This window comes from Phragmites australis, chromosome 24 (genome assembly GCF_958298935.1).
Source record: "Phragmites australis chromosome 24, lpPhrAust1.1, whole genome shotgun sequence".
Classification (NCBI taxonomy): domain Eukaryota; kingdom Viridiplantae; phylum Streptophyta; class Magnoliopsida; order Poales; family Poaceae; genus Phragmites; species Phragmites australis.
The window spans coordinates 6,899,978-6,920,484 of NC_084944.1; the positions used below are offsets into that span (position 1 = coordinate 6,899,978).

At 42.1% G+C, this 20,507-nt stretch overlaps 2 protein-coding genes across 2 annotated transcripts; one reads left to right on the forward strand and one right to left on the reverse strand.

Annotated features, from left to right (window-relative positions):
* Positions 1-10,152: 10,152 nt before the first annotated feature.
* LOC133907813 (putative glycine-rich cell wall structural protein 1) lies at positions 10,153-11,049 on the reverse strand. The gene has a single exon (XM_062349906.1). It carries the CDS (start codon positions 11,032-11,034, stop codon positions 10,411-10,413), a length of 624 nt encoding a protein of 207 aa, XP_062205890.1. The 5' UTR covers positions 11,035-11,049; the 3' UTR covers positions 10,153-10,410.
* A 3,302-nt stretch (positions 11,050-14,351) lies between these two features.
* On the forward strand, positions 14,352-15,475 carry LOC133907752 (putative glycine-rich cell wall structural protein 1). The gene has a single exon (XM_062349834.1). It carries the CDS (start codon positions 14,382-14,384, stop codon positions 14,958-14,960), a length of 579 nt encoding a protein of 192 aa, XP_062205818.1. The 5' UTR covers positions 14,352-14,381; the 3' UTR covers positions 14,961-15,475.
* Positions 15,476-20,507: the final 5,032 nt, after the last annotated feature.

The window sequence follows — 20,507 nt, forward strand, 5'->3', positions numbered from 1 at the left end:
AGCTTTGTGCATTCTATGATCTATGGAGATGACTTTGAGGAGCTAGGAATTAGAAGAACTAGCATCTTAAGCAAGTAACCACTTCTGTACTTGCATTATTCCAAGTCAACAACAGTGCTACAAAAACTAATTTTTGGGACACCAGGGTACCTTTCCATAGCTGGTTTATATAAAAAACTGCCTGAGCAGTTGGCAGCGATCCCCTGTGGTTTCAGGCCGTCTGTGGAAACAAATTTTCATACGCAGTTGCTTACAATAGCGGCCTGTGCAAATAGGATGATTACCAGAAGCGGTTCCTTATGTGAACCACATGTGTAAATGGTCATTTCTAGAGGTGGTTCCTTATGTGAACCATCTCTGGAAATGAGATGATTACCACTGACGGTTCACATAAGGAACTTCCTGTGGTAATGGATCATTTCTAGAGGTGGTTCCTTATGTGAATTACCTCTAGAATTGGGATGATCAACGCATGCGGTTAACATAAGGAACCACCTATAATAATGGTCATTTTCAGATGATGTTTCTTATGTGAACTACCTCTGAAAATGGATGATTGTTTATCTTAAAAAATTCATAACATTCATAACATATTCATACGAAATCAGGTGGGGACAAACTTTACATGAAAATTATCCTCGATGAGATCTACAACTTTGTAGTTGAAAACTTTTTTTATTTAAAATTATTTATGTGTCCAAATAATCTATTAAAGTTTCAAACACAAGAGAGATCAAAATAAGTGTATATGCTATTGTTACTACGAGTCCATTTAATGCAAGCAACTCATAAACATGGAGAAGAAAACAAATACTACCAACTCCAACATCTCCAACATGATAAACAAGAAGAAGACCAAAGACCCCCACTCTCTTCCCAAGAAGAAGAAAGATCGATGACAAGATAGTGGCCTACAAGGTTGGCATGCAAGATAGGGGATGGACCAACTATTCATATATAATATAAAGGACTCCAATGGGATTTGGATTCCTAAAATGATTTTGAGTCCAAGGGACTTGGGAGGATTTAAAGACTTAGCTTACATAAGTATTAGTGATAACAATAGTATACGCACTGATTTTGATCTCTTATGTATAAATTTCAAATGATTATTTGGACATCTAAATGACTTTAATGAAAAAAACTTTCAAGTACAAAGTTGTAGATCTCGTCGAGGGCTACCATTTTCATATAAAGTTTGTCCCAATACGAGTTCGTATGAAAAATTTATGAATTTTTTAAGATAAACTATCATCCATTACCAAAGGTGGTGCTTTATGTTAACCGACTCTGTTAATGGATGGTCATTACTATAGGCGGTTCCTTATGTGAACGTCTTTAAAAGTGGATGACATCTTATCTTAAAAAATCTATAACTTTTTTGTAAGAAGTTAGATGAGGACAAACTTTATATAAAAATTATAGCCCTCGACGAAATCTACAACTTTGTGGTTGAATTTTTGTTCATTTCAATTTATTTAGATGCCCAAATAATCATTTCAAGTTTTAGATAGAAGATATCAAAATGAATGCATATGCTACGTGTTTGCCCGATCTTCTGAAGGTAATATGATAAGTTGATCGGTGGAGTTTCGATATTGATGATCCAAAGGCTCTGACCAGAACAGATCGAGAACCCTCGCAACTACTATACCACTACTTTGTGGTTACCAACCGTGCCAATATGAGATTGATCTCACCAAGAAGTCTTTTTCTGCAAGCGAATCGAGAACACAAGTAAGAACAAGTAGATGCAATCTGAATATTATTAATTACCAATGAAGTACTGGAGTTGGAGTTCAACAAACCGATAAACAATGAAACTGTCTAAAACAGAATAATCTAAGCTAAACCCAAGCCTAAATTATGACGGATACTGTGTATATATAGGGAGATATGAGGAGGTCGACCTATGGTTGTGCAGCCGTGGAAAGAGGCATGCACAACCTGGACTCCGACCCCAACACAATTACAAGATCTAACAGGGTCCAAAACGGTGATGCAACATATTATTTCTTTGACTATGACTAAACTATAAGGAATATTTAGTCGAGCATAGATCCATTGGAAAGGGATCATCATAAGCTTTCCAAAATGTCCAAGATCGCCTAAAACGGACTTCGTATGATAGAGTTATGCCCGTTTTACTGACGTGTTGTCCTGAGACTCGACCACGACCGCGACCACGACTAGAACTTAGCCTCGAGTCCGAGTAGGCTTGGCCTTCGAGGGGATATGTTAGGGTAAGGTTGTGGTGCTTCTCTCACATTCCTCAGCAATAAAACATCATAAGAATTTAGTAGTACTCCATCCAAAGAAGCATGAACAGCAAGGAACGAGTTCACCTGGTGGTTTAATTGTCGTGTACATGCTCTTGTAATTGGACATTGTATGATTTGAGGAATATTAATAGTATTGATCGTATCTGAAGGAGCCATGGGCTCATCATCCTCCCCCTCTTGAATTAGAGTCATCCTCGACTCAAGTCCATCTTCTTCTCCCTAGTATGGCTTTAAATCTGAAATGTTAAATGTGGGACTAACCAAAAAATCTACGGGTAGGTCTAGTTTGAATGCATTATCATTTATTTTCTCAATTATCTTAAATGGTCCATCATCTCTAGACATCAATATTGATTTTCTGGGTTCTGAAAACCTATCGTTTCTCAAATGCAACCAAACTAAATCACCCGGTTCAAATTTTATTTCTTTCCTACCTTTACTTCCAACAAGCCTATACTTTTTAGTCATGCTCTCTGTATTCTTTTTAGGTTTCTCATGCAGCTTAAAATAAATTCAGCACATTTCTTGGCATCCAAATTAAGTCTTTCAGAAGTACGTAAAGGTAGTAAATCAATAGGAGCACGAGGATTAAAACCATACACTACCTGAAAGGGACTTACCTTGGTGGTGCGGTGTATTGACCTGTTGTAAGCAAACTCAATATGCGGTAAACACTCTTCCCACGTTCTTAAATGTTTCTTTAGAACAACCCATAACATGGTAGATAAGGTACAGTTGACAATCTCTGTTTAACCATCGGTCTAGGGATGACACATAGTAGAAAACAGTAGCTTCGTCCCCAGTTTATTCCAAAGTGATCTCCAAAAGTGACTCAAAAACTTTTTATCACAATCCGAGACGATAGTATTAGGCACTCCATATAGTCGAACGATTTTCCTGAAAAATAAATCAGCTATGTTTGTAGCATCATCGCTCTTATGACAAGGTATAAAATGTGCCATTTTAGAAAATCTATCCACAACTACAAATATGATATCCCTCCCCCTCTTTATCCTAGGTAATCCTAAAACAAAATACATAGAAATATCCTCCCAAAGTGTACTAGGAACAGGAAGAGGTATGTAAAGACTATGTGGATTTAAGCGAGACTTTGCTTTATTGCAAATGGTGCAACATGAAATGTAGCGCTCGACGTCACGTCTCATCTTTGGCCAAAAGAAATGAATGGCTAGTACATCTTCAGTCTTCTTTGTTCCAAATTGTGCCATCAATACTTCTCCATACGCCTCCTGCAACAACAAAATATGAATGAAGCTAGATGGAATGCATAGCTTGTTAGCACGATAGAGAAATCCGTCATTCGGCACATGTTTATTCCATATTTTCCCTTCTTTACAATGTTTAAGAACTTCTTTAAAATTCAAATCAGTAGCATATAATTCTTTAATGGTCTCTAAACCAAAAATCTTGATCCAGTTGAGATAACATAGTATAACACCTAGCGCATCAACTATCACATTGTCCTTTCCTTTCTTATGTTTTATGACATATGGAAAAGACTCAATAAATTCTACCCATTTAGCATATCGTTTATTCAGTTTAGCTTGATTCCTAATATGTTTCAACGATTCATGATCATAATGTATAACAAATTCTTTGGGCCAAAGATAATGTTGCCAAGTTTCAAGCACTCAAACTAAAGCATACAATTCCTTATCATATGTAGAATAATTCAGACTTGGCCCACTTAATTTCTCGCTGAAATACAACATTTTTACCTTCTTGAATTAGCACATCTCCAATTCCAATCCCACTAGCATCACACTCTAGTTCACTGATCTTACCAAAATCAAGGAGTTGAAGCAATGGAGCATGGGTTAGCTTCTCTTTCAACAACTTGAATGCTTGTTCTTGTGAGGTCCCCATTTGACAACTACTCCTTTCTTTGTCAACTTATATAATGGAGCAGCAATGGTGCTGAAATCCCGCATAAATCGCCGATAGAAACCCGCAAGACCATGAAAGCTTCTCACTTGTGTAACAATCTCAGGAGTTGGCTAGCTCTTTATGGCTTTGATTTTTGCTTCATCCACCGCTATTCCTTGTGGAGGAACAACATAGCCAAGAAAATATACTTGATCCATGCAAAAGGAGCACTTTTCGAGGTTACCAAACAAACATGCATCTCTCAAAACATTAAAAACAGCATGTAAATGATCAAAGTGTTGTTCTTGTGTCTTGCTGTAAATCATGAGATCATCAAAATATACCACCACAAATCTTTCAATAAAAGCACGTAAAACTTCGTTCATCAATTACATGAAAGTACTAGGTGCATTAGTTAATCCTAAAGGCATTACTAACCACTCATAGAAGCCAAACTTAGTTTCAAAAGCGGTTTTCCATTTATCTCCAAGTTTCATCCTAATTTGGTGGTATCCACTTCGCAAGTCAAATTTAGTAAAAATTATAGAACCACTCAACTCATCAAGCATATCATCTAACCTAGGGATATAGTGATGATATCTTATAGTAATATTATTGGTGGCTCTACAATCAACGCACATACGCCAACTACTATCTTTCTTAGGAACAAAAAGAATAGGAACAGCACAAGGACTAAGGCTTTCTCGTACATACCCACGATCCAATAGATCTTGGACTTGTCGCTGAATTTCCTTAGTCTCTTCTGGGTTGGTCCTATATTCAGCACGGTTTGTCAAAGTTGCTCCTGGAATCAAATCAATTTGATGCTCAGTCCCTTGAATAGGTGGTAATCCCGAGGGTACCTCAGCTGGAAATAGATCCACAAACTCCTCCAAAAGATTAGCAACAGTAGGAGGCAAAAAGCTAGATATATTCTCGAGTAAAACTAAGGCCTTTTGCATATCAAAGCATAGCATGGTAGCTCATTATCGCAATTTTCAGTAAGGTCAGATTTAGTGGCAAGCATAATACACCCTTTCAATTTAATTCCATCAGACTTAGAAGTTGTTTTTGATTTCTCCTTTTGGGGTGGAAAAACATTTTCCGCTACTTGCTGATTTTCAGATTCATTCTCAAACTCTTTTCTCTTATTTTTAGCTATCTCTGGTTCACAGTTCACAATTTCAACAAGGGTTAAAGGTACAAAGTTATTTTCTTTCCTTTATGCATAAGAGTGTACTTATTATTTCTACCATAATGTGTTGCATCAGTATCAAACTCCCATGATCGTTCTAGCAAAAGAGAGCATGCTTGCATGGGAATTACATCGAAATTAGCACAATCATGGTATGAACCAATAGAAAAATACACCCTAGTTGTTTGCATTACCTTTACCTTACCACTGTTGTTGAACCATTGAATATGATAAGGGTTAGGATGGTTTCTTGTCGGCAAGGCAAGCTTCTTGATCATATCTGAACTTATCAAGTTGATGCAGCTTCCTCCATCAATAATAACTCGAACACGATAATCCTTGACTATGAGGAACATCTTAAACAAATTGTGGCGTTGTAGCTATTCCTCTTGCTCCATTTGAGTGCTTAACACTCGCTGCACAATGTGGGTCCGATAATCTTCCATGGCAGAGGCATCGAACACTTCCTCATGGTCGATATATGTCTCACGTCCATCCTCATCACCTACATGGTTAGCTGCAAGAGCATATTCATCATCAACATCAATAGCACTTACATATCCACCATCTTCTGTTACAATGTACACTCACTGACTTGAGCAATCCTTTATGATGTGGCCCATTCCCTTACATCGGTGGCATACAATCCCAGTCAATTGGCCTGTAGAAGCAACCAAAGAAGATCTCTTGGCTGGACCCTGTACACTTCTAGATTTGCTTACCTTGGCCGCATGAGATGGTGTCGAAGGTACTGCTAAATGTGCCCTACTCGAGAATGGGGCAACAGACCGTGTAGCTGAACGTGGGGCTATTTTGACTTGTTCCGGTGTTGATTTTGAAGTGGTCGTGATTCCAAAATTGCTCATTGGCCTTTGTTGTCGTCCCTGCAATTCTTTTTCTACTAGACATGCAAGTTGAAACAATCTAAGAACACTATTGTATTCTTTGTAATCAACTATATCCTGAATTTCACGCCTTAACCCTCCATAAAAGCGTGACATTGCAGCCTCTTCATCTTCAATAATATCACAACAAACATAATAATTTGTAGCTCCTGATAATATTCTTCTACGGATCTATCACATTGGTTTAAGCGATGCAATTTCTTATGCAAATCACGTTTAAAAGAGGGTGGAACAAATCTGTTACGCATAGCAACCTTTAAAGCATTCCATATGGTAGGCGCTAATCCATCGATACATACTCTATTCCACCAGATAATTACAAATTCTTTAAATTCACTAGTGGCTTGCCTAACTCTATGCACTTCAGGAACCAAATAAACATTAAAATTTTGTTCGACCATCATCTTCCAATCTAAATACTTTTCAGCATCATAAGCATCAGCAAAAAGATGGTACAGTAAACTTAACCTTAGCAAATAGATCATCATTAACATGTGAGTTATCTTGTTGAAAATTATTACCTCTCATACCTTGACGGTTGAAGTTCTGTTGCCGTGCATCAAAAGCATCTTGTTATTGCCTCAAAATTTCATCATCTGCGACGGACTCCTCTTGGTCATGGGCTACGTCACGAGGATACACATACCCGATGTCCGGTTTTTGGACGCGTTCTACGCGCGCACCGGATTTGCATTCGCATCCCCCGTCAATCCAAAAGCTATATGGATGCACCAACTGCGTCACGGTGTGTCCCATGGAGTCTTCTACGTGACCCTAGGAGCCCATCCCCGTTTGTACAGCAACACGACCAGGACGCCATTACCAACCACAGCACGTCGCAGCCACCACCCGTCTCATCTATGCTGATCATTCTTCCTCTCAGTGGATGATCTACTAAAACCCATGCCATAGCATTGTGTTCCCGGGTTATATGAACATCCTTGTTCAAACGGTTCCTCAAATTTCATAGCCAATCTCCTGAAACGCTAGCGTCTTCATTCTTGAATCTGTTCGCGATCACCACCAAACCTAGAAGCAGTCATCGTTGTTTTGCCGCTACCTCGGATGACCCCTCCAAAACCAACCATACCGCTGAGTTAGTCTTTCTGCGTTTTACGCCATGCTTCCCTTGTTTCACTGAAACACCACTGAAGCCGACATCGATGTCAGTGGCCACGTGCCCGATCGCTATCTTCGACGAAACCCGAACCACCACCGCTACATAGAGTCACCAGTAGTATCCTTAACCTAGAAGTGCAACCTTCGGCCTTTTTGATCCATCATAGGTGATCGATACTAGATCTCCGCGTATCCTTTATTTAATCCAAGATGATACTTGTATAGCATGCCAAGTTAGCACCACATCATTTTTCTTAGCCTAGTCAACAAAGTCTGGTCTGCCCTACACTTCTTGAACCATGCATTATGATGTTGTCAAGTCTGACACAGTGATTGTACAATAAAGCCTTTCCCATAGAAAGATAGTTCATGAAAATCAGCATCTCCTTTTCAGTTTAATCCATCTCTCGAAAGCTGTTCTCTTTTCATCTTAACTCCGATTTAGGCGATTCTTGCGTCTAAATATTTCTAAAATCATCCCTATCCAACCATAGTATTTTTAAAGTGTTTTGATGATATTTGGTATGTTTTTCTTAGTGTTTTCCTTTGTGTTGTTTGTCGGTAGTTCTCGCGATTAGTCGATAACGTTCCGAAGCAGTTCGAGGGACTTCAAGACCAAGATTTTAACAACATTGAGCAGCATTGGGAAAAAGGCAAGTGTCCTTGATCATTTTGAACCTATGTTTTTAAATATTTTGTTTTACAAAATTGCATGCAGTGTCAATATGATGGGTAGTCTCTTATGTTAGGGTTTTCTCTAGATTTTCCCTTATCATTTTTTGGAACCTAGATGGTTTATGGTTAGGTGTCTTTTATGGGTAGATTGCTTAGCCATGCTTTTGAGATATTGGGAAGTGTCATATACTTGACTAATGAACATATGCAACAATAGTGGTTAATTGGTTAATGGTCTAGCAACATGGAACCTTAGGCCTTGAGCAAAGTAGTTTTGATGGTTGTCATGGTTATGATATTGATTTAGTGTTTGCTCAAGTAACCTAAGTAACGATCGGTTCGTCGACAACCCAAGAAGTAACGTACCAACCACGAGGCAGATATGGGTAAGGCGTGACATACTGATTAGAGTCTATCCAGTGTGTGTTGGGTCAGCACAAAAGGGGGCTTCTAGGTAGGAGCTTAGCTTGCGTAAAGCCTGGCGGTGAAACCTAGTGGGCAGACACATACTGGATTAGTCTCTGGTTAGTGGCAAATGTCATGCAGTGATTCTTGGCAGCACATCACTGGCGTGTGTTAAGTGTTTCACGAACACGGCAATATGGAATTCACTGACTCGTGGAGAAAGCTAGACAACCTCTGCAGAGTGTAAAACTGTTATAACAGCCGTGCTCACGGATATGAGAGACTTGAATCCTCACATGATTAGTGAGTTGTGGTTATGGGTTTTGTTGTGGTTATGGTTCTGGTACAGGGAGTACTAGATGGTTGTGTTTATGGTTCTGGTACAGGGAGTACTAGATAGTTGTGGTTATGGTTCTGGTACAGGGAGTACTAGATGGTTTTTGTTATAGTACAGGGAGTACTAGAAGGTTATGGTGAGCAAGGTGGGGAGCCTTATATGCTGGATGCTGAACTATTTGGGTTACATTCACTTAATAATTGCTTAATGCTTTTGAGTCCAAATATGTTTTTATTACTCGCATTTACACAAATATACCATGTGTTAGCCTATTCTTGGTATAAGCCTGCATATCATTACTTTCCTCCACTTGCTGAGCGCGTCGTGTGCTCACACATGCTATTTTCCCTACACCATGCGACATGTGTGTTGCTGCTCAGTGAGTGAAGATATTGAAGATTATCAAGACGAGGTTGTGACGTTCTATGCGCGTGTCTCCTGGTCAGTTGCCTACGGTGTTGTTGGGCACCAGTGCTTCTGTTCCGCTGCAGATATCTTCATAGAAGACAATATATGTCAATTGTTGTAAGAGTTTAACGTTTATTATATAAAAGTATTACTTTTGTTACTTCACCTGTGACGTCCTTATGTGTGTCGAACATCCTGAGCACACATAAGCCGCATCTGGTTATCCGTTAAAACCGGGTGTGACAAAAACCCGACGAGCTCACACATTCCCATGGACAAGCATACAAACAAAATATATGAACTTGACCAAATGGGCAGACACTACAGTGAGGCGTGGATCTAAACATTAGTTCAGCATTCATTTCTCAACAATGCGCACATCAAATTGCCCCATAGTTTGCAAGAACAGCTGCCCTTGCAGAGCTCATCATATCAACAAGCTAAATTGAAGCACGGCGACCGCCACTGCCATGAGGCTCTACCGCAACGTATCCCGCCACCCCCAACGGAGAAGACGATGGCAAGCAGTAGGGTGGGCACCTTCTCCACTGGACCTAATCTACACTGGCGTGCACACCTTCTCCACCAGATCCCGCCGCCCTCACAGCGTATCTCGCCACCTCTGAGAGTGGGAGGAGGCTAGTGGGGGAGGAGGTCGGAGGGAAGGAGACCGGAGGGGAGGCCGAAGGAGAGATTGAATGAGAGAGAGATGGGGGTGAGGACATGAGAAGTGAGGACGTGAGGGTGAGAGACCGAGAGGATAAGGTGGACGCGCCTAAGTCGTGACTGACCCGAGCGGACGCCAGCACGAGCTAAGAATCGATTGCATAGAAATATTGAGTCCGATCGTAGTATCAGTGTCGGTTCGTAAGTAGCATAATATGAACCGACACTGATACTAGTTATCAGTGCCGGTTTTTATCTGAATAGATGAGTTGATGCTTGATATTGCTACCAACCGGCACTGGTACCCTATCATTACTGGTTTTGACTGAACCGGAATTGACGAGGTGACACTTATAACTAGTTCTGTAGTAGTAAAGATTGATGCCCTTTTATTTCTTACTACCTAGTACATAAAACGAAGACTAATTAAGGACAAAATAAAGCGAACATTGTGGGACAGTAAGTTGTATGACTAAATGTGTAATGGGCTTTAGGTTTAGGTTGATCCATTCCAACAACAAAGAGCTTAATTTAGGGCGATGATGATCCATACCCACTGTTTCCATACCCTTGTCCGTCCCCTCCACCAGTACCGTATCCACCCTTTTGCCCACTGCCTCCGCCATCACCGTCACCACCACCAACCGCATCCGAATGACCTCCGAAATAGCCACCATCATTATACCGTGTACCAGTGCCACCACCTGATCCAGATCCATACCCATGACCACTAGACCCGGAGCTGCCATCACCTTGTCCGGCACCACCTCCGCCACCTGAACCTCCAGCATTAGCATATCCACCAGCAAGCCACTCTCTTCCGTTACCTTCACTAGCACTTGAGCTAGAGCCGGATCCTAAGCCAGAACCATATCCAGCTCCGTCGTATTGTCCACTACTGCCACTGCCGCCTCCTCCACCTCCAGCTGTAGCATGGGCCTTACTTATCCCATCCCTGCCCCCTGTGTCACTAGTGTCACTAGACCCAAAGCCACCCCCAGACCCTGAACCGGTACCATTTCCATATCCAACTCCCTCTCCCCGTCCCTCACCTTTCCCTTCAGCAGTAGAGTATCTTGCTACCCGTGCAGCATCGGACAGTCCAATGCTTAGGAGGACAGCAAAACCAAGTCCTACAAGTTTGGTGCTGCCCATTTTGAGTGTAGTGAAGTGAATGCTTAGTTGAATGCCAAGTAAAGATCACATTGGTACTTATATATAGTGCCGAGAGCCTTAGAGATGGTGCTTCATCTTAACAGCATTGTGATAGATCACAAGTTGATATGCACGTATAAAGTAAACAACAACTTGGAAAGCAACCATGGATCGATGAAGATGACAAGAGTAACAGAGCTAATTAGTTGACAATGCCGCGACGACCTAGAAGTTCGTGAGTAGTCGTATTTACATACATATGGCCAAGTGGTATAAATATAACTATTTTGGGGTGTGATGTTCAACAGTTCGGAATCCAAAAAAGGTTGCAAGCTATACTTAACATTGAATCTTCATGGAGATCATAGCTCCAACTTGGATGGCTCTAGTTAGGGAAGTAAACCGCAATTTGGAAGAAATCATGCAGCGATGAAGCAGAGAATTAACAGGATGACTAAGTTGATAATGCAGCAACGACCTAGAAGTTTGTGAGACGTCACATACATATGGTGAAGTGGTATATGTATGTGATGTTCAACAATTCGACAATCAGAGGGAGGCATCAAGACTTAGTAGAAATTTCTAGATGCTCTGTTAACATCGCTGTTTCTTTTTTTCTTCTAACCCGTGTTCAGACTTCAGAGTTCTTGAGGCTCGTAATCAGAGTTGGCATCATCATGCATACCAAGATCGGCCTACCTGCAGATCAACTTGTTTGTATAATATATTCAGGTCAAGAACTTCAGTACATGTATGGCCTCTTGCATGCGTACGTAAGATCTCCCTCGGTCCTGGGATCCCATCGAGACCTGCTAATTTTGTAGATGTAACCTATGTAGCACCGATACAGATACGTGTATCGGTATCGGGTCGATACGGATACATGGATACTCCATTTTCTAAAAACCCCGATACGCAAATACATTTAACTATTTTTTTTAAAAAAAGTAATATAGTGCATAATAAACTATAATAGCATGAACAAATTACCTTGTTCTTGTGCTGTTTCTTCTCTCTAAGTATCCAACAGCCAATCCAATGATCCAAGTAGCCCACAGTCAAGGCTAAATAAAAAATGTAAAAGAGGGTTCTCAGCAGCAGGAACAACTGTTTGATCATATGTGGGGAAGGGGAAGAAAAGAGTCCTCACCGCAAAACTCAGCATAGCAGGCAAGACTTCCTGACACCTGGGTCCCCAATGAGGAGGAGCTTGAAGAGATAGTCATTGCACAAAAACATAAAATCATCTCATCACATGACATCATAACCCAAGCATCTAATCACACCATCGCACACATCAGCACATGCTAAAGACTTTGTAAACACATGCGCAACATACAGGGACAACACATCTACAACTAAACAGAGAGAAAGCATCGCAACTTTGCAGAGCTCCGAGCAGACGGAGTAAGAGGGACCCAAATCAGCGGACACTGGGCCCGCCACCGCGGCCGGCCACAAGATCGGCCATCTACCCGACTTTGCCCTGACCACGACAGATTCCACGAGCCCGCCACCAACCAAATCGGAAGCAGCAGTATGAATAGAGAGGTGGGGGAGGGGGGCTTACTACTCGGGGTTCATGGTGGCCAGTGAGACGAGGCAGCGAGTCTTGCTCTCTAGGGTGTCAGCACCGGTTTGCTAACGACCGCCGAGAGGGAGAGAGCGGGCGACGGGTGAGACAAGGCAGCGGGTCTTGCTCTCTGGGTCATCGGCGCTGGTTTGCTAGCGATCGCTGGGAGGGAGCGAACGGGTGGCGGGTGAGATGAGGTGCCGGTTTGGTGGCGACCGCCGAGAGGGAACGAGCGGGTGGTGACGAGAGGGAGCGTGCGGGTGGCTAGCGAGACGAGGGAGACACGAGCAGACGTACGTGCGGCTGGCCATTTAGGTTAGCTAATGGGTCGGAGTTGTACTATTTGGGCCAGGCCGTATCATATAGAAGTATCCCTGAAGTATCTAGAAAGTATCCGTATTTTTCTGATTTATTTTTTTCGATACTCCATAGATACGTATTGGTGCCATATCCAAGCTGTATCCCACACAATCTTCGGTTCTCGGCGCAGAAGCAATTTGCTTGGCTTTACATTCATCCCAAGGTATCATTTCTAATACATCTGTTGGACAAGCTCGTACACATTGAGTGCATCCTATACATGTATCATAAATTTTTACAGAATGTGACATTGGATCTATAAATTTTAATCGAAAGCCATATTCAATACGGATACGGCCGTTCCTGCACGTATCGGTGTTTTATAGGACGTAACCTGCAGGAGATCACAGGCTGGGAGGGGAGACTTATATCAGATGCTGTGCGTACTTTATCAGACTATCGGCCTGCAGGCTATCGTGCACATATAGCCATTAATGACAAGTTCCAAGTTGATTTAGTTAAGTAATAAGTCGTCAGATGCACGTTAGTTACCAGTCAGGCCGTACGTGCGTACGTACGTGTACATCGAGCTTGCTTTGGCATGCAGGGCGATGGACGTACGTACGCAACAAATGGCGCATGCATGCATCACTGCAAGTTGCAACACGTAAGAGTGCGTGCATGCATCATTCGTCCTCTCTTGCTCCGTCAATTTGCTCTCTCATGCCGACGGTTCCTGCACCGCCCGAAGTCAGTCAACCGAAAACTTCGAGGTCGCCGCTACAATGTCAACTTGTTCTGTCGATTGACGATCACTGGATCGATCGACGCAGCTTGTGTGTCGACTACTCGACTTCTTGTGGTAAACGTTTGCGTAATTAATACTCCAAGCTAGCTGGGCGATCGAGTGGGCGTGGCAGTTGCAGTGGCACTGGATATATCCTAACGAAACGATATCATGCAGGCGTACTTCTTCCCTTTACAATGGAAACGATATCCCTTGCTTTTACAAAGCAACACCACTGAGCTAAACCCTAGAGTTGAGGTGAATACGTAGCTACCAGCTGCAATAAGATCTAAGAAAATAGTTCTCTTAAAAAAAGATCTAAAAAATAGGATGGAGAAGAGGTATGCAATAAGATCTAAGAAAATAGTTCTCTTAAAAAAATATCTAAAAAAATAGGATGGAGAAGAGGTAAAAAGTTGCAAGTAGTGATGAGTACATGATTTCTTCATTAGTCGAGCGCATCGATCTATATGTAGCTAAGTCAACTCGAGCACCGCTAGCTTATTTACTTTCCCTCCTCCACTTGATCTCCTATGGATGCTCCAACATAACTCCCAAGTTACCAGCAACGAGCTGTTAACCTAACGAGCCATGTATCCAGAAGACCAGATCTATAAGTACCCATGCAACACTTCACAATTAGCGCATACATACATCTCATCTTGAACTCTAGCTAGGGACATCAAAATGGCCGGCAGTAAACTTGTAGCTCTAGGCTTCCTTGTCTTTCTGGGCATTGGATTAGCCAATGCTGCAAGGGTTGCTAGGTACTCTAGCTCCGAAGGATCGGGGATGGGAGGGGGAGAGGGCGGTGGATCTGTGAATGGTGCCGGCTCAGGGTCTGGGAGTGGTGTTGGGTCTAGTGATAGTGGTAAGTATGGGGGATCTGCTCATGGAAGTGGTGGAGGTGGGGGTGGAGGCAGCGGCGGTGGACAATATGGTGGATCCGGACATGGTGCTGGATCCGGCTTGGGCTCTGGCACCAGCAAGGCTGGTCCAGACCCGTTTGGCGGATCTTCAAGCGCTAGCGGTAATGGTGGCGGCTACGGGGGTGGAAATGCTGGAGGCTACTATGGATCCAGTGGTTATGGAATTGGTGGTGGCAGTGGCCATGGATTTGGTGAGTCTAATCACGGTGACTTCAATGGTGGCACTTACGCAGATGCAAATGCTTCTGGCAGTGGTGGAGGCCAAGGCCATAGTCAAAATGGCGGGAGCGGTGGTGGTGGAGGTGATGGTTCTGCGGCGGGAAGTGGTCAACCTTAGTCCTCTCTTCTATTGATTTCTGATTGATCAATGCCTAGCTGGAGCCTCCTATAGTACAGTTATAGCCTCGATGTCGCAGTGGCAGTTTTCCTCTTTATTTCCCTTCGTGCATCACCTCGCCGTTGCAAACTAATAAATGGATCAAAGCTCCATTATTATGGTAAATGTAGTTGTGTTCGTAGCATGCAACTTGATGGTAGTTTACGGAGGCCGTATATGCAGTTGCACGGGTCGTGAGTACGTGGAATATGTTGGGTTGGTCAATGTATCTGAATGCTGTTTGAATATGCGCGCTCGTATCACCAGCTTAGTGAAAAAGTAGTGAATTAAATCCCATCATCTGGGTCTCTTCCAATCACCCACTACCTGTAGAATTCAGGATACCCTTGACGGTGTCACTCATGGATCTCTTGATTCTTGCAGTGGCCGCATGAACATTAAGATGTAACCCATGGGGAATTTGGAACAAAACTCTTGTTTGACAACCGTACGCAAAGCAAAAGTATAAGACTTCCATATGCTACTAAGGGCAGCAATCTTTGGCTATTAAGGCCCAGTCCAACTTGCCATGCAGTCGCAACTGATGGTCCTAACCTATATCACCTCCCTCTGCTAAAAGTAAATAAAATGAAATGGTATCTCATAGAGTTCTTTTCAATATTATATTCTACCATACTATTTCCTCTTTAGTACCACGTTATTCAAAATATATATGCATTTAGACTTTTGCATATGAAGGTCGATAAATAATCCTAACTAGCGGTGATTGATGACTATTTATTAGGCCTCAGAACGTGGAGGCTCCTTTAATTTAGGCATCAGTCAATAACAAAAACTTAGAGGTCAACTCTACTTTATCAACAAGAACTTTTCTATCGAGTAGTGGATTTCTTAAAGCTCCTAATTTTTGGGCATGGAAGAGAAAGAACAAAAGAAAAAGAAAAGGAGGAGGAAGAGAGAGCCCCTACTTTGTGGCCCTGGATCCACCACTTATTATTTGGCAGTAGACCTTATACTTATCCAAGTCAACAATAAAACCTTCGATGTCACCTCTCTAGTGCCAACTAGAATTGATCTGTAGGGCAAATTTAAATGGATTTCTAAATGACCATGTGACACTACAAGAATTAATATGGGTTTTAGCTACCAAGGATCTTAGGTCGCTAAAAGCTACATATTGGTTGCTATTGCTATTTTGTCACCAACAAACCTTATATAGTCGCATCGTGGTGGCTACAGCCTGGTCGCTATAGGTATTTAACCACCAACATTGACTACCTTGGTGACTAAAGCCCCTAACAATAGTAACCAATGCAATTATTCCTCGGTTACAATATGTGAAAGCTGCAGCTACCAAGCAAATGTTGGTGACTACAAAATTTTAGCAACCAAGCAAACATTGGTGACTATATGATTTTAGAAACCAAGTAAATGTTGGTGACTTTATGATTTTAGCAACCAAGCAAATGTTGGTGACAAACTATTTAGACACATATGTCTCCTTGGTTACTACATGTATCTAGCAACCATGAATACGACCTTGGTGGCTAAAGACATACACATGAAATATTAGATATAATTACAGTATTATCGTGATATTAAATATTCAAGCATTATGAAACACAATATTCATGAGACGCAAAAACTTGCTAGGGTCGACAAAACAAGCTATATGGTAATTCAACACATCCTTCTTTACAATAGAAGATGTTTTTCTGCAGCAAACAGTCATGTACTATATTAAAAGCTCAAGTCATGCTATTCTAGTCTATATGTATACAAAATGTTCATGGAGTAGATTATGATGCAATGCTTCTATGTAGAGCGACTCTTGTATGATGTAGTGGCCTTGGAAATGACGGTGGCAAGAATATTGGTCTAGTCTGACCTGGAGAAGAACCGAAATGAGTTTGAAGGAAATAGAAAAAAGAAATATTGTCCCAAGATAGAGTAGAACTCCTCTGAACACAAGATACTATATTGAAAAGCAGCAAACTGGGATATGACAGAACCAATCAAATTCTTTAGATATTAGCTAGTTATTTCAGGATTATAGATAGCATTTGAGTAAAAAAAATTCAGGTATTCATAATGCAATCCAGGTCAAATATCATAGAAATGCACTAACGTGTGCTAGTTGTGATTCGGCTCAAAAAGAGTGGTCGTAGTACATTCAAGAGAAAAACAATGCAGTCTTAACTAATGTGCCAATCATGTATTTATGGACACAAAGGACAGAGGCAGCAAGTAATTAAAATTTAAGCATGGCATTGGCAAGCAGTAGCACCTAATAAGCAGTAATAGCAGAAGGCCACCAGTACACATGCATTGGCAACCAGAGCAGCATGAATCACTCATTCAAGAATTGCTAAAGCTCAAAGCTATAGCCAAACATCAGCATATTCAATTCACAAATTGAAGCAGAGAGCACACATTCAATTGGAAAGCAGAATAACATGAGGCAACATTCGATCATTCAATTAATTGATCGATTCACAAGGCAAAAAAGTAGCCTAAGTGCATAAAATTAAGTTTAGAGTTGAGGAATCACAAATAAACATTGACATTCAGGAGGTATAGTAGAGAATGTAGAGTGGAACAGAGCACACATGATAAGCACAATGCAGTTTACACAACCACAAATAGCAGTAGAGACTACATACTAGAGTAGACTGGAGCAGAGCACACATGACGATCGCACAAAGCAGAGCAAAAGTACTTCAAGTAGCAGACTAGCCATGCTATAAAGGTGCTAAAGCCACAGCAACACAAAAAAAATTACATTCAAACCTGAGATCTAAAATCCTGCATATACATGAATAAAAAGAGTGGGGGGGGGGGGATACTGAAAGCTTTTTTTTGCATAGGTGTCACAGATGTACAAAAATATAGAAGAGGAAAATCACCTAATACAAATATGAACTCTAGGAATTAGCTGACTTATAAATATAAACTAAATAACCGCTGGAGGAGGTCGTGCTGCTAGTGGGCACTGGGCAGTCAAAACTAATTATGATGATTCTGTGGTCGAGTCACCTCTTAAGGCAAACGAGCAGGAGAAGGCTACTCCGGATAGTTCCCTTGAGCCACGCAACCTGTTCAATGCACAAGGCGACATTTCCCGTGTCCCCCGCAAAAGGAAGACAGCGCGCGGTTCGGGAGGGGGCTCTACACTACACCCCAGGCCCCTGACCTGAACCTCCCTCCTCAAGTCCAGAACGCCATCGTTCTGGTTTGCCTAGCGCACTCCCGGATGATTCAGTTTGGGGAAAATCGGGAAGAGCAGGAGCGTGGAAACCCAGAGCAGCTAAAGAAGCAAAAGGTTGCTCGCAACTCAAATGAAGCAAGATCGGCGGCGGCTGCGATGCAGCCCCACCGGGCACCCAGCTTCTCGGAGCTGCAATTGCGAAGTACTAGAAGAAAAGCACCTATACCTAACAAAATGAAGTGAATACCCAAAATTGTAGTCATTTTATTTCTATCTTAGTATCATAAGTGTGAACTGCTGAGGCTGCAGGCAGTCCGAGGCAGTTCAAGAGTTTCGCCAGGTGGTGGAGCTGTTTAGCCCCGTGTTGGTCTTCTTGATGGAGACTAGGATGGATAAAGATCGCGCTCTGATTCTCAAACACCAGCTGGGCTTCCCTAATGGTCTAGCGGTGGGCGCGGTAGGACAGAGTGATGGTTTGGCACTCTTCTGGCGGAGTGATGTTGTGTTTGATCTACAGAACATGTCCAAGTCTCACATTGATGTGCTCATTTCATGTGACAATGTGGGAGTGAAACAGTGGAGGTTCACTAGTTTCTACAGCGAGCCTCGCCGGGACTTTCGGAAGGACAGCTGGTACCTATTGAGATTTCTTCGTGCGCAGCTTGACACCCCTTGGCTGTGCGTGGGAGATTTTAATGAGGTGCTCAGTGCGGACGAACATATTGCCGGGAATGAGAGGGAGCCCTAGCAAATGGCGGGTTTCCAGGATGTGGTAGCGGAGGCGGACTGTGGTTTCACTGACCTTGGATTCAGTGGTCTCCCCTATACATGGGATAATAGGCAGGAAGGAGACCGCAATGTCAAAGTGCGCTTGGATCGGGCAGTAGGTGACGATAGATTCATGGATGTACTGGGCACCACTACGGTACAACACGTTCAGTTGGCAAAGTTGGACTACTGTGCTCTGATGATTGAGCTACAGGAAAACTCGGCGAATGAGGGTGTTGACTTGATGGAGCTGCGCCTGCCAAAGCCGTTCCGCTATGAATTTATGTGGCAGCGGCATGAGGGCTATGAAGATTTTGTTAATTAGGCTTGGGACCTAGGAAGAAAAAATTATCGGCGATATAATTTCGATATTTTTGATATTTCTGTTTTACTGGTTGGGCCTGGTAAATTTCTTTATCGTCTAAAATTTTCATTTTTTTTTAAATCCCATCTAGTGGCACACCGATACACCACTATCGTTGTATCTTTGAATCTGTGATATTCTCTCATTTCTATATTATTATATGTAGTTTTTTATGTTAAATAGTTTGGGGACGGTGGGTGTTATTTTCTACATAAATTGAGTTGTTTTTTCTGAATTTTGATCGAAAAAATTTGTCTATCACCGTTAGAATTCTGATAAATCCAAAAAATCTCGTTTATCGGTGATCCCAATAAATTTCTGCTATCCTTAAATAAAATCTTGGACCCAGGTTTGGGTTCTTGGGACCTACAAAGTATATCTGCCTCACTGACCTCTCTGCAATGCTCTCAACGGTCATGGGGCAGGGATGTTTTCGGTTCTGTCCGGAAGCAGGGCAGTCACCTGAGGTGAAGGAAAGGAGCCGGACTCTGTATCGTGGTCCTACTAGGAGGGAAAACGGCAACCCTTCAAAGTTTTGGCTAGGGAGGAAACAATGTAACTCCTTGCTCGAGGAGGGTGATCGGAACGAGTTTTTTTTATTTTTATATTTTTTCAATTAAAAATTTAAATAAATAGATTTATCGGGTTAACATTTGCAAAATTAGACGCATGCCGCCCTTAAAAAGGCTATAGCCATCTCCCAGAGGGCGATAAGAACTCCTTACCGCCCACTGAGAGGTGGCAAAGGGTCTAACCACCTTCTCATAGGGCTGGTAGGGGCAACCCACGTGCCCGCCACCCTTACTACCCTATGAGAGGGCGGTTAGGCCCCTTGCCGCCCTCTCAGGGGACAGTTAGGAGCCAGCCCCGCGCCCCCCTCCCCTCCTCCCTCCTCTATATAAGCCGTTAAATTGAGAAAAAAATCCTCATTTTATTCCGAAAAAAGAGAAAAGTAGAGAAGAAGAGAGGAGAGGAAGACAGTGCGGCGAAGCCCTACTGTTTTCAATTGGCGGATTTGAAGAGCATTTTCTGATAATTTCTTTTATACTCATATTTTTGTTAGTAAGTAAAGTAGCACTAGATATAGGGTTTAGCGGTATGACCTAGGGTTTAGGGTTTAGAAAATGTTGTATTTAGTAGTATATTGTCAATATTAATTACGACATGGTAGGATAGCCATTAAATACATATTAGTATTTTTAGTATG

Excerpts from the sequence above, each read along its gene's own strand:
- LOC133907813 (XM_062349906.1), bottom strand. The coding sequence starts at position 11,034 with ATGGGCAGCACCAAACTTGTAGGACTTGGTTTTGCTGTCCTCCTAAGC.
- LOC133907752 (XM_062349834.1), top strand. The coding sequence starts at position 14,382 with ATGGCCGGCAGTAAACTTGTAGCTCTAGGCTTCCTTGTCTTTCTGGGC.